The sequence below is a fragment of the Carlito syrichta genome, unplaced genomic scaffold (genome assembly GCF_000164805.1).
Source record: "Carlito syrichta isolate Samal-C Ts95f unplaced genomic scaffold, Tarsius_syrichta-2.0.1 Scaffold312120, whole genome shotgun sequence".
Lineage (NCBI taxonomy): Eukaryota > Metazoa > Chordata > Mammalia > Primates > Tarsiidae > Carlito > Carlito syrichta.
This window is the reverse complement of record NW_007256216.1, coordinates 430,917-444,971: the sequence shown is the minus strand read 5'-3', so window position 1 is coordinate 444,971 and position 14,055 is coordinate 430,917. Positions and strand designations below refer to the sequence as shown.

The following is a 14,055-nucleotide window of genomic DNA, read 5'->3' as shown; positions in this document are numbered from 1 at the left end:
CATGCCACTGCACTCCAGCCTGGGCAACAGAGTGAGACTCCAACTCAAAAAAAATTAAAAAGTGAGAGAGAGGGAGAGAGAGAGATATCTGGGCATACAGTCAAGTGGACAGCATTCCAGGCAAGAGGAATAACATATGGCAGGCCCTACAGTGAACAAAAACTTGACACATCAAGGGTAGAGAGAGGAAGTGATAACCATGAGGTCATGTAGAGCTTTGCAGGCCACGTGGAAGAGTTTTAATTTTATTCCAAGTGCTATGGGAATCCACTGAAGTGTTTTAAGCAAAAGTATGTTATGTTTCTTGTTTTTAAAAGCACACTCTAACTGGTGATTGGCAGATAGATTAGACAACTACAACAGCAGAAGTGGGGAGACCATGAGTGGAGAAATTATGGCAGTCCAGGAAATAAGTGTTGGTGGCTCAGATCAGGACAACACAGCAGGATGTGGAAAGAAGCCCCATTTTGCTCATCAGGAACATGTTCCTGTCACCTAGCATGTTGTTTAGTGCACAGAAATCACTAAAATACTTACTGAATAAATTAATAACATCCTTTAGTGTGTGTGGCACACTTCTAAGGATTTTTTTATCAATCCAAATACTCACATTAGCTCATCATCTGAGAGGGACATGCACCATCAGCTTCTCCTTACAGGCAGATTACTGTTATATTTACTATATTTTAGCTCCTGGACACACAGAGCTATGGTTATATAAAGCACTTAGTCTATTTAAAATATGCACTTCAGTGCCTCACAGAAAAACATCATGTCCCACAGCGCTGTTACTCTCAGAGGAACTTTCTTTGAACTAGAAATCAGAAAATGTGCAGCCACCACTAAAAGCAGAATAAGGTTGCATCCTGAAAGTGCTCATACTATCCGCTAACATCTAAAGGGCCCCAATTGAGTGGGCTGCTAATATCCACTATTGGAATATAGGATACTTTCCCACTGCCTGAAGGCTCTTTCTCCCTCTCTTTAGTTTGGGTTCCCAAACTAAAGAGAATGCAGGGCTTGAAACAAGAATTTGGATGCATATTTATTTAGATGATCCCAGGAAGCGGGGCCGAAGGAGCCCATGAAGACAAAAAGGAGGAAAAGCCAATGTAAAGTGTTATTAATGCTGAGGCTATGAGCACTAGAACTTTGCAGAGAAGTGGAAAGAATTCCTCCCACAGGTGCCCACCTGAAAGGTGGGAAACTGGAAACTTCAGGCTCCTGTCCTCCATGATTTTGGGTTTTTCTGGGGTTAACTTGACCCCATGCATTCTCAGGCTGTGCTTGCTAGTGCAGTGAGCTCTGAAGAAGTGCCTGAGGCAGAATGTCGAAAGGCATGAGGAGTGTATGAGTAGTGTCAGGGGAGCTCTGGGTTTACGCAGAACTGTCCACCACAGCTATGGCCAAAACCAAAAGTGTATGTGAGAGGGGTACCAGGGGCATCTGCTCTACTATTCCACCAATCAGCTGGATTTCACTGTTCTCACCCAATAAAACAGGGATTAGCCTAGTGCCTGTCTCCAAGTTGTTATGCAAATATAAATTCATAAGCACAACCAGGTGTGCACCAATGTTTTTCCCTTTTCCAAAACTTTTAGACATGTAGAATTAGATTACATCCATAGACTGTGGTATAGGCCACTAGTTGCCCACCCAAACATTTTTCTTCCCCCTACTCATGAACAAAATCTCAAACTTATTTGATGTAGCACACTCCCACTCAACTAAAAGATATTTCCTAATGAACTTAGCAGCCTGGTATAGTCATGTGAATAAGTTCTAGACAAAAGCATTTAACTGGAAATGTTCTGTGGTACTTACAGAAAGTCTTCTTACTAGCAAAGTGGCATGCTTTTCTTACCTTTCCTCCATCCTACTGCCTGGAACAAGCATTTGATGGTTGGAGCTCTAGCAGCCACCTTGAACCACGAGAATAAGGGGCCCACTGAGGATGGGTGAGTGACGAGGGAGATTGGGTCCCTGCTAACATTGCACAGTTGCCTTACCTGCTCTGGGATATCTCCAGATTTCTATTATGAAAAAAATAAATTCCTATCTTGTAGTGAATTCTATCATTTTGGGGGTTTGTTATATACAGACAAACCTAACTAACAGTGGTAGGCTGAATAATAGTGATCCAAATATACCAGGTACTGATCCCCAGAACCTGTAAATGTTACTTTAGATGGCAAATTTTTTGCAGGTATTACTATATTAAAGGTCTTGTGATAAGGACATTATCCTGGATTATCTGTATGGGTCCTAGATGCCATCACAGATGTCCTTATAAGGAAGAGGCCAGGGAGATTAGACACACAGAGAAGGCAATGTGAAGACAGCAGAGGCTGGAGTGATGCAGCTACAAGCTAAGGAACGATGGAAGCCACCAGCAGCTTGAAGAGAATAGGATCAGATTCTGCTCCAGAGAATCCTGAGAGGGTGTGGCAATGTGCCTTGCCGACATATTGATTTCTTCCCAAGGAAGCTGATTTCAGACTTCTAGCTTCCAGAAATGTGAGAGGAAAGACTGCTGTTGCTTTAAGCCACCAAGTTTGTGGTAATCTGTTACAGATGTCACAGAAAACTAATACATGAATCATAACTCATTCAAAAACAGTTAGTTGGAGAGGCTTCCTGACAGAGGCACTAAGGTCAGAGACCACAGGAGGTAACTACGCAGTAGCCAAGTCCAGAGAAATGGAAACAAGCCTCATTCAGCAATCCCCACACCACAAAGATGGAAGACCTCAGGTGGCGGAGGCCATGACATCCGGGGCTCAGCATGGGGACCAAATGAAGACACGCCCCCGGAAGACAAAGCCCCAGAGGGGATCGTGTGTGTGGCAAGGCCCCACGGAAAGTCTTGAGGAAAGTTCTGCATAGCTGCCCTGTGACTCATGGTCGCCCAGTTGTTCCCACTATATTGTTATGCTTGTGCCTTACTGGAATAATGTTTCAACTTCCCTCTGAAAAGAATAATGTAACCAGAATTGGAGGGTACAGTGTCTACAATGCCAGTAACAAAGCATTCAATGCTTCAACATCAGCTATGCCTCAGAAAACGCAAATAAGAACAGGAAAGGTCATGACGACCCAACCGTCAATAGAACCAATCACTGTAACACCCACTGCAACAAAATGTACCTTGAACTGTATGGCAAATGAAACACTTAGAGACTAGTGAGACTCCAACTCGGAAAAAAACAAACAAACTGTGGCATAAGGAATTAACAGAAACTGAGGTAAAAACTGTTACAGATAACATAGGTATAGTTAAACATCAGATTAGTCATAGGACCGGAACTCCAAAAAATAAAGCCCCTAAGCCCTTATCTACTATTAGAGCAGGACAACATGTAGGATATAATATTAATAATAGAGCTTGGTGGGCCCCTAGGGGTAGAAGCCACATGCAAGATTTATCGTGGCTTGATCCTCCTTTACCTTACACCGGAGTTTATGATGAAGACATGGTTAGACGGGCTTGGGTAGATGGCAGATGTGTTAAATGGAACTCTCTGTCTCTCTCGGTAAGAATTAAACGTAGTAGCCCCCCATGGTGTTTAATTCTAAAAGCATAGAAAATAAAAATCTGCTACAAAGTAAATTAATGGTATAAGAAAATTAAATGTAGCTATTACACAACAGAAGATTGTGAGAATAGATATAACTAGCTAAGCTTGATATAATTAGTAATAATGATTTTTTTGCTATTGTTCAATTATAAAAATAAGTTAGGAATATTTAGAATAGATGAAGTAAGCTTTGTGTAAATCCACATATTATTGCTTTAATAGCTGATTGTCCTTTTTTACCTTTTATTTTCCTTATAGAAAATTATATATTTTCATGAAATAGGATGTTAAGTTTATAAGGTTAATAGTCCAGCAGGTGGTGGTAGTGATAACCACAAAAACTGGTTTTGGGTCTATGGGCAAGTTGTATTAATCATTAACTTTATAATAAATCTTGTAAGACATGAGAACATGCAGTGTCTGTGACAAAATAATGAAATCATTTTGTGATTGTATAACCACAAAAAATGATTAATTTATAATTTACTATAAATAAACGCAACCTGGTATGTTTGATTGCCAGAGTGCCTGAAAAAACTCTGGTCATGACTCCTCCCTTCCCTCGCCTCATCACACCTCCTTCTCGGGTCCCCGTGAACCCCCTGGAGCTGGCCTCCGGCACTCAGGGGTGCCAGTTCTCTGGTTCAGGTACATAATACGAAGACATCCACTTTCAGTCAGTGTTGAGAAGTATAGATGTTTAGCTTCCCCATGCTACACAGCCATTAAGAGCGGAAGACCTAAAGATCAGATCCTCTGCCCCCAGAGGCATGCTACCTCCCTCACAACAGCTATGTTGAGACACTGTACTAGTCATATCTTATTATTCTATCTTCACTTGCTTTCCCTTACAATTTCCCATCCACCTCCCATTGTGAGGCTGAACACAGCCTCTGTGATGACTTGACCTTGATATTCTCCTCCACCCCTAAGGAACATATCAGCTTCCTCCAACTCCTCATCTCTACCAAGACACATTGGTCAGGCTTTACATGCAACCTCTATAGGGCGATACTGTGAAATACGCAGAACAAGAGCACTGAAACCAGGCTGCCTATGCTTAAATCCCTACTCCACTACTTACTGTGCCCTTGGGCAGCCTGTTTCCTCAACTACAACATAGAACTAATTATGGTACCTTCTTCATAAAGTTGTACTGAGCAAATATGTGTAGTGATATGTAAAGTGTTTGATGTTCTTATATGTATTTTTGTAGAGATGGCTGGTCTTCAAGTCCTGGCTCAAGCAATCCTCCTGCCACAGTCTCCCAAAGTGCTGGAATTACAAGCACAAGCCACCACACCTGGCCCATGGCATATGTTAAGTGCCAAAAACATTTTAAAAATCACTGCTATTACTTACTAAAGGGCAGCTGTAGCTGATGCAACATGTGAAATGAACAGTTCCTGCATTAACCCATTTCTTTTCTGGGAGACTTTTAGGCTTTCTGCCTTCAAAATGATCCCCCTAGAAATAACCCCAATGTTCAACAGTAAGCAATACATTGTGGTATATTCATATACCGGAATACTATACAGCAGTGAGAATAAACCTAGTTGATGATTCCATGGATGTAAAAGTACAAAAATTGGCAAAATAACCCATGGTGACAGAAGCCAGAATAGAGGTTATGGCAAGAGAGAATGACTGGAATACAGTGCAGGGAGACATATTATAAGGTGCTGGTATGTTCTGTTTCTTGATCTTGGCAATTAAAAAGCTATGTTTCACCCTTTTTTAAAAATAAAAATTCAAGTTGTACAACCATGACTCATGCATTTGTATGTGTATGCTGTACTTCCATTTAAAAATGTTTACTCAAGTAATTCACCCAGTCTATTACTCATTGGTCAGTCCAAGCCCATGATGAGACTGCCCATTCAACAGCTGGCAAGTAAGGAAGGGGTGGCAAAGCCACCCAGGTGCTAGACTCAAGAAGTAGGTAGAGTCTGGAACTGGGTAGGGTGATTCCAACACTGGCTAGTAGAAGGGCACATGAGAAAAAAGAGGATCCAGATTACATTTGTCACCCAAAGGAAAAGGCCAACTCCTTGCTTTCCTATCAATATATCCCTCCCTATATTGATGGAGAACCATACCAAGTCCTTGGCCCACTAACCAGATCAAAGTGCACAACAGGCATGCTATTATAGGTACTGATTGGCAAATGTCAAGTTATAATACCATGGCATTTGCCAATTTAGTGCCTAGAATAGCATATATTCCCAACAAAAACTGAGTGAATAGAATATGAAAGCATTAAGAGTGAAGACTTTCAGATTCATAGTTAGACTTTTCTTGAGAATGGATTCATAGATGTAGGCATAGTTTTATAGCAACAAAATATTTGTTATAGAGCTTAAGATGTTAGAAATTCTATCCATTGGTGGTGTCCTGAGCTCTCCAGTGTTACAATGGGTTTCCAGTTCTCATTACAATCATGGGGTTTTTCATCAACAAGGGTACCAGCCTAATGAATATTTGTATACCTAACACTGAATTGTACCCCACATATTAAAAGAAAAATCATGGGGTTTGAGTACTGTTTTGAGATATTCCCACATATTACACACAAAAAACATTTCTCCATCATCAGGTATATTATCCCTGAAGAACTTTTCAAATAATTAGGACACTACTAATGCTCTGTATGAGTCAAAATTCTGTTTCAAGGGAAGAAAATCGAAGTCAAATATGCTTAAGCAAAAAAGCAAAAATGGGATTTATTAGCTACTGGAATTTAAAAACCCACATGTATTTCTAGCTCCAGACATGGTTTAATGTAGATACTCAAACATTATCTTCATGATTTGGTTGCTCTCCAATTCTCAACTATCTCTTTTGCTGTGCTGACTTTATTCTCAGACCCCACAAGAAGCTAGGATCTCCACTCAGCTTTAAAACCAATGAGAGAGAGAGAGAGAGAGAGAGAGAAAAAAAGAGTATTTCTCCCTATTAGCTCTTGCAATTCTGGGACTCTGACTGGGTCATCTTGGACCACCACTGACATCTGAACCAGTAACTGTGGCTCGAAGGAAGAATCTGCGGCTGAGTCCGGCCTGTGTCCACTCCTGAGTAGAAGATGAAATCCAAAAGGAAACTAAGTGTACAATTACCAGGAAAAGGGGGTAAAAAATTCTGGGAGGCCAAAATGACAAATGTCCAGCATAGGCTTCTCTCCAGAGTGAATATTCTCAAGATGATTTAGCTGGGAAGAAGTCCTAAAGGTTTTCTCATGCTTGCTATACTTGTAGGGTTTCTCTCCAGTGTGGATTCTTTGATGCTGAAGAAGATTTATTTTACTGGTGAAGACTTTTTCACACTCATCACATATACAGGAAGACTCCTGAATATGCATTCTTAGATGCCTTTTTAATTGTTCCTGAGCACTGAAGACTTTTCCACAATCTATACAATCAAAGGGTTTCTCTTCGCTGTGAATTCTCTGGTGCCAAGTTAATTTTGTATGAAAATTGAAGGCTTGTCCACATACTTTACAAGAATAAGGCTTTTCCCCTGTGTGAATACGCTGATGTTGGCTAAGATGGGAAGTCCTTCCAAAGCTTTTGCCACATTCATTACACTCATAGGGTTTCTCTCCAGTATGGATTTTCTGATGCTGAATTAGTGGTGAATTACCAACAAATGCCTTTCCACACTCATTACACTCATAGGCTTTCTCCCCAGTGTGAATTCTCTGATGTATAACAAACTCAGAACTACTGGTGAAACTATTTCCACACTCTCTGCAGTGATAGGGTCTGTCCCCACTGTGGATCCTCTGATGTCTGATCAGATTTGCATTATCATTAAAGGCTCTCCCACACTCCTCACACTGATAGGGTTTCTCTCCAGTGTGGATCCTCTGGTGCCGAATTAATGAAGAATTGCCATTAAAGGCTTTTCCACACTCAATACACTCAAAGGGTTTCTCCCCAGTGTGAATTCTCTGGTGTCTAACATAGTAAGAATAATAGCTGAAGCATTTCCCACAGTCTTCACATCTGAAAGGTTTCCTTGCACAGTGGATTCTTGGAAACTTTCTTTGAATATTTTTCACTGTGGGGATTCCCTGGTGCTTCTCCACTTCACATGTTTCTGGGAAGTCTGTTCTCTGAGGGATACTCTTTTGCAGCTCATATGACATCATGTCTTTTTTCTGAAATTCTTTGTATTGATGTGGACTCATTGTCAATACTGGTCTCAGCATCTGACATAAGAAACAGAAAACACAAATGCCACCTGAGTACTATACTAGAAACTATAAGGCTTTAAAAACTTCATTCCAATCTGCACCTCAGCCTGCTGGGAAGGTTGTTAAAATGAAAGTGTCAAATCTCACACAGGCAGAGAACAGTCAAGGCGGAATAGGGTATGAGGTACATATCACATATCAGATTGCTTCATAAGTTTTTCCACTCTGATAATATTTGAATGACTTCTGGTCATCCCTGATTTTATCTAGTCTCTTTTGAACATATGATATTTATAGGCCAACAAAATGCCAAAGAAAGTACAGACTTTAAGAACAAGTATTGATATTCTAGCAAGACTCAGAATCAGAAAGTAAAGCTGAACAGAGTCAGGAAGCAAAGACAAAGGATGAGTTATTGTTCTTTAAAAAAATTCATATCCTGTGATGTCCTAAAACACTGAAGACACTGAGCATTAAGGGCAGTAGGATGTGGCAAGACAGAGAAAGAAATCACAGAAGTGCTCAGAGGACATCACCCTCAATACACTACATGGTTACCTAGTCAGGAGGTTCTTCACTGCAGGTCCACAGATGGACTACAGGTGATGAGAAAATGCCCTAAAACTGTTGGTAATTGCTGTGTCTTGTCATCAGAATTCTCAAAGTCTGAACCTCAAACATACAGAGAAGCTGCCCTAGGTTGCCTATGTGGAAAAGAATGAACAGTTTACTTAGACACACCAAGTCTGACAGTATTCTTTCTCATGATAGCAAAAAAGAGACAAACAGCAGTCCATAAAATGGAATTTTGTTCCTAAAGATTGGATGACATTTTAACTACATTAAAGTCAATCTATTTTATACAAAACATTGGGCTAACTTTGTTTTAACATTAAGTTGGGTTGTCTAGGACTCATCTGGTTAATTAAGTTCATCCTATGAGTGTGAGTTAAATGATTAAGGAAGCTCAGAAGGACAGTATTGAGAGAGGAGACATCTGAAACTGCAGCAAACATGATAACCAATAATCTGAAAGAGTGATCAAGACAACTGAGAAGGTGGTGCTCTGTTCTCACACCTCCTCCTCTCTCTGGTTGCAAGGCTGTTCAAATGTCATAAAATTGGGACTAAGGAATAGATGACCCAAAACCCTATTTTCTCTGCCATATCATTTCACTACTCATCTTGATCAGGATTCCTACAGCAGTTCTCCTAAGCTGCCATCTTTCCCTACACCTCAGTTGAACCTCCATCTCCCTAGTTCTCCAGTCACTGTCTTCTCCTTCCTGATAAAAGAAACCAAGGTTTCCCAGACGCATTGCCTTGGGCTTCTATCCTCTCCATTTCCATGTCCTCCTATCTCAAACTACCCTCTCAAGTCTCACACTTCCCAATCACCCCTGATGCCATATTCTTCCACTTCCTTGGACATCATGCTCTAGTAGTTATATCTTCTCTTTTCTTTGTCTTCAACCTCCTCCTTTAGATCCTCAAATCCGTTTGATCTTAGCAATCACCTCCATCGCATCCAAATTTTTTTCTTTCAGTATTTTCCAAACTGCCTAACCATCAGTCATAACACTGACAGAGTGCCACTACAATGTTTTAAATGAAATATGTTATTCTACATAAAAATAGAACAGAAAATATTCACACATGCTGCAATTATAAAGGTAAATTCTGTTAGCAGATAGTTTGGCTTCAGAGGATATATGAGTTTACAGGGTTTACCGGAAAAACATAATGCCTACTGAGGGTCACAATAAAACAAAATTGAAAAACATTTGCTACTGTTTACTCTTTTTTCTTTTCATTCCTAACCTTATCAAAATAAGAGGCTAAAGTGTCACCCCAACTTTGTTATCTTCCATTTACTTGCTCTCTGAAAATCACCTACACTGAAACTCTTGCTTCTGCCTCAATTTCACTGTTCACTCTGGGTGCCCCTCCTCTGACTACTTGATTGTCTACTTTCTCTACTCTCTCTCACTGAAATTAAACATCCCTTGGTAATTAAGATTCAGTCCTCCTTTTTTCTCTCTGGTGGTCATTTCAACCCAACTGGTAGAGTTCCCTTACAGACCTGACATTTATCTCTGACTCTATACCTGCTTTCTTATTGGCCTGCTCCAGTCACCCACTTACCTATTCTAAAGGAACCTCACACCCTGTACTCAACTCTGAATTCATATGAATTCAAAAAGTTCCTCCCACGTCATGACTTCGCAGTGTTACCTTACTCAACTCTCTCCATTTATGACAAACCTTTGGTAAGATCTGGTCAATTTTATCTCTACACTCTCCCTCTCATTCCCAACAGCACTTAGTACATTCTCTTTTTTAGCTTTTTACATCTATCTCCATAATCTGTATCTCTAGAACGTCTTAAACCAAACTTGGCACATGACAAGTGCTCAAAAACTGATCTTGAATAAATTTATCCCATCCAGGGAAGGAGGATGTTGAAACTCAGCAAGGAGCAATGAATTCAAGAATAGTAATGAGATGTATTGAGTGGTCACATGTTGGTAACAGTTAAGACTGATGAGAAAGGTTTCACATTTTACCTATTAGGTAAAATCATCTATTTTCTTTAAATCTTGCCCAGTATGACTCATTTTAAAATACAGTGACTGTAAAACTCTACAGTTGTTTGTTCTAAACCCGCCTCACCTACCTTTACAGATTATTTTGGTCCTCTCTGCAGGGATATCATCCTGTGACTCCAGGACCCAAGGCAAATCTCCTCCATCCAGAAGTGAGATCAGTGCAGGTTTGGGAATTAAGTATCCTGAAAAGGGAAAGAAAATGGCAGCTCTCAGTCCTGTCAAAAGAAAGAAAATTCCAGGAGTCTCAGTAAGAACAAGACCCACAAAGGAGGACTCATGACTGGTAAAAGCCAGAGATTTTTATCAAGAGGAAACTGAGCATTTGTGATTTCCTCCTTAAAAAACAAATGAACCCCAAAATGTAGGTAAGTTGGTGAGATCCTGCAAGGCCTGTGCAAACACAGGGAAGGGGTCATATCCTTGCCCAGATAACAGATTCTATTTATTCTTTTCTGCACAGAACCCCTCAGAGGATGGGACATACTCTTACCAGGGAACAGTAATTCCCTGCATCAGGACCAAACTTACCCAAGACTTCTCCCTAGCCAGCAAATCTCTAAAGTTGGTCATTAAGTCTCAGCCCTGGAAGCCTTCAGTGGAGGATACCAGATAACCCCTCCTTCTCCACACCACAATCCCAACCTGTAAAAGAAAATAAGATAAAAGGAAAGTACAGCTCTGAGTCCCAGGAAGAAAACAGCCTTACCCACAGTAGTCAAGTTCTCATAATTCTCCAACATCACAGTTCTGTATAGGGCTCTCTGAGGATGAGAAAGACCAGCCCATTCTGTCTGGGAGAAGTACACAGCCACATCCTTGAAAGTCACCATCTCCTAAAACAACAGGTTCCTGCTGCCCTAGAGCCAATCCTCTGGCTCCAGGCCAGAATATGGGGTAGAGGGGACAGTAATAGGGCCTGAGGGAAGGGTCCTATGAGGGATGGATAATGAGAAAGGTGGAAGAACTGGATATTAGACTATTACATGATTACTTCTACAACCAAAAATCTGGAACTTCTCTCACTACCAGAAGAGCTTCCTTTAGGACACAAAATGTACTGTCATAAAACATAACATTTTTTAAAGTCCTGAACAAATTCTCCCACCAATTAACCACTTAGAACAGAATCTCTTTGACTCTGTAGATACTTTCAGTCTTTCATAGTTGTTCCTAGCTTCAAGTGGCACCTCAGGACTCACATGTTCCCGTTTGGCTGCTCCAAGTGCCCAGCCAATCCATCTGTTCCCCACATGTGCTCATTCTACCCCAAACCTCATGCCCACATAACATGAACAGAGTCATGGTTTGCCCTAGAAGCCTGTCTCATCCAACCTCCATCTGATTCTTGAATCTGATTCTGTGCTGCCTGTGCCCAAGAACATTTAGCAGAGGGAGCTCAGAGTTGTCTGCGGTGGTCCAGTCTATCCCCTGGTGGGCCTTCTTAGGAGATGCTTCTGGAATTGAATTGATGCTGGCAAGTAGCTCTATTAGTGGCTTATCTTTATACCTCCAAAATGATCTGTAATAGCTTCTGTCAACCAAGCCTCCTACTTTTTCAAAAGCCAGTCTTTCCCCTCCATGATGGCCCTAACTCTACCTTCCCTGAAAGTTCTAGCATCTGGTTTAGAGTCTCCATTCACTCCTTTGGTATCTAACTCGGTTACCTGAATGCTCAGTGAATATCCTCCCACATTCCAATATCTCACCTGATCCTGCACACCTCCATGCCCCCCTTGTCCCCACTGCCTCAGACTTTTTGGATGACCCAACACAATCTAACTCACCATACAACACCAAACTCATCTTTACCCAAATGACTCCCTTACAAATCATGTAAACTAATTAGCACAGTGAGTGACAATTTTTTTCCTCTCTGTCAACAACGCCAAGTTCAACCCAGTCTCATGCTAGAAACTTGAGATTCTTCCTAGACTATCTTGCTCTGATTACCACTCATTGCTCACAGTAATCAAATCTTGTCAATTTTATTACCTAAATCTTTCTGGATACTGACTCTTCTTCACCATGGTACAATCAGAACACTAGTTCAACAGCTGGGGACACTTAAACAGCTCCAATTCCAGGCTTGTCCTGCACTTAATCCATCTTCTGGTCAGCTGACAACTTGACCTCATCAACTCCTGAATGAACCTCTTCAATGAATCATCACTATTTAGAACAGTGGTTTTCAGAGTATGGTCCCCAGACCACCACCAGTAGCATTAGCATCAACTGGGAAATTGTTAGAAAAGAAAATTCTTGAGCCCTATCCTCAGAGCAATTTGTACTTTAATGAGCCCTCTGATACACATTAAAGATCAAGAATCCTGGCTTAGAAGATAAAATACAAGCTTGGAAAACTGAGCTGTATCAGGTGATAAGTACAAGGTGACGGGAAGTTGCATAACTATGCACAGAGAAACTATCAAGGAAGCTCTGCAAACAAAATCCCAGAAAAGACAAGATAAGCCCTAAATGTGGGTAATAAAAAGATGGGACAAGTGGAAGAGACAGTAGACAGAAACAAATAGGATTTGGTGGCTCTCTAGAAATGGTATCAGGGGAGAACAGTCAGTAATTACTCAGCAATCTAGAAACTGAGTGATCATGACAGTGATATAGTGATGTCAATGACTTATAGAAAAATCAGAACAGTGACCAGGTACCATGGCTCATGTCTATATAATCTCAGCACTTTGAGAGGCCAAGGCAGGAGGGTTGCTTGAGCCTCAGAGTTTGAGACTAGCCTAGGCAACAGAGCAAGACCTTGTTTCTACAAAAGATTAAAAAAAATTAGCCAGGTGTTGTGGCACACACCTGTAATCCCAGCTACTAGGAAGGCTGACACAGGAAGATCACCTGAGCCTCGGAGATCGAGACTGTAATGAGCTATGATTGTGCCACTGCACTCCAACCTGGGCAACAGAGTGATACCCCAACTCAAAAAGAAAAAAAAAAGGAAATAGAAAAATCAGAAGAGTGTGGGAGCTCCAAGGAATACAGTGTATCAGTAAGACAGTCAGAGAAACTTGACAGATGTCAAACATCTGGGATTGGGACTTTAGATATGGCTCATGGATGCTAAAATACTACATAAATAAATCCCAAGAAGAAATAAACAATAAAAACAACACCCAGCAATTCATCAATCTCAAAAATGAAAATATAATTCAAGAAATCAATGTCCTTGTCCTAGAAATGTAAAGTACTAATGTTCACTTTACAAATGAAGCCATTTATGATGCAGAGATTGCATGACTAGCTCAAGGCCACAATGCCAAAGGCTTAATGGAATCCCTAACTTCAGGTGTTCTGTCCTGGTGTAGATTTTCCTATCACAGCCCACTGCCTCACTTAGCCAGTGATACTAACCTCAAGAAGGATATATGCTTCCTGGTTCTGAAGCCCAAACTTTCTTCTTTCTTTTGGAAGACAAATGATATAGGCCTCCTCCTTTTTTTGGTCTTCTTCCTGCTGTCCCTCTGCCACCACTTCCTAAGAACCTTGTGTGTGACCTTGCTGACCTTGATCACACCCAACCTATCTGGATTCCTCCCAACACAAGTATGAGTTGTGTTTGAGTTCCACAAATCCCTCTGTAGAAGGAAATTACTGAATCTAGGGACTCTCTGGCCTAGCAAGAGATTCTCAGTGTGCAGAAAACTGTACTTCT

At 40.9% G+C, this 14,055-nt stretch overlaps 1 protein-coding gene across 1 annotated transcript; it reads right to left on the bottom strand.

The window, feature by feature from the left end:
* Positions 1 to 6,306: 6,306 nt before the first annotated feature.
* ZNF19 (zinc finger protein 19) lies at positions 6,307 to 11,212 on the bottom strand. Its single transcript, XM_008069574.2, is given in 4 exon segments — positions 6,307 to 7,729; positions 7,731 to 7,788; positions 10,451 to 10,564; positions 11,089 to 11,212. Coding segments are annotated over 4 exon segments (1,335 nt in total). The 3' UTR covers positions 6,307 to 6,690.
* Between the last annotated feature and the right edge of the window lie 2,843 nt (positions 11,213 to 14,055).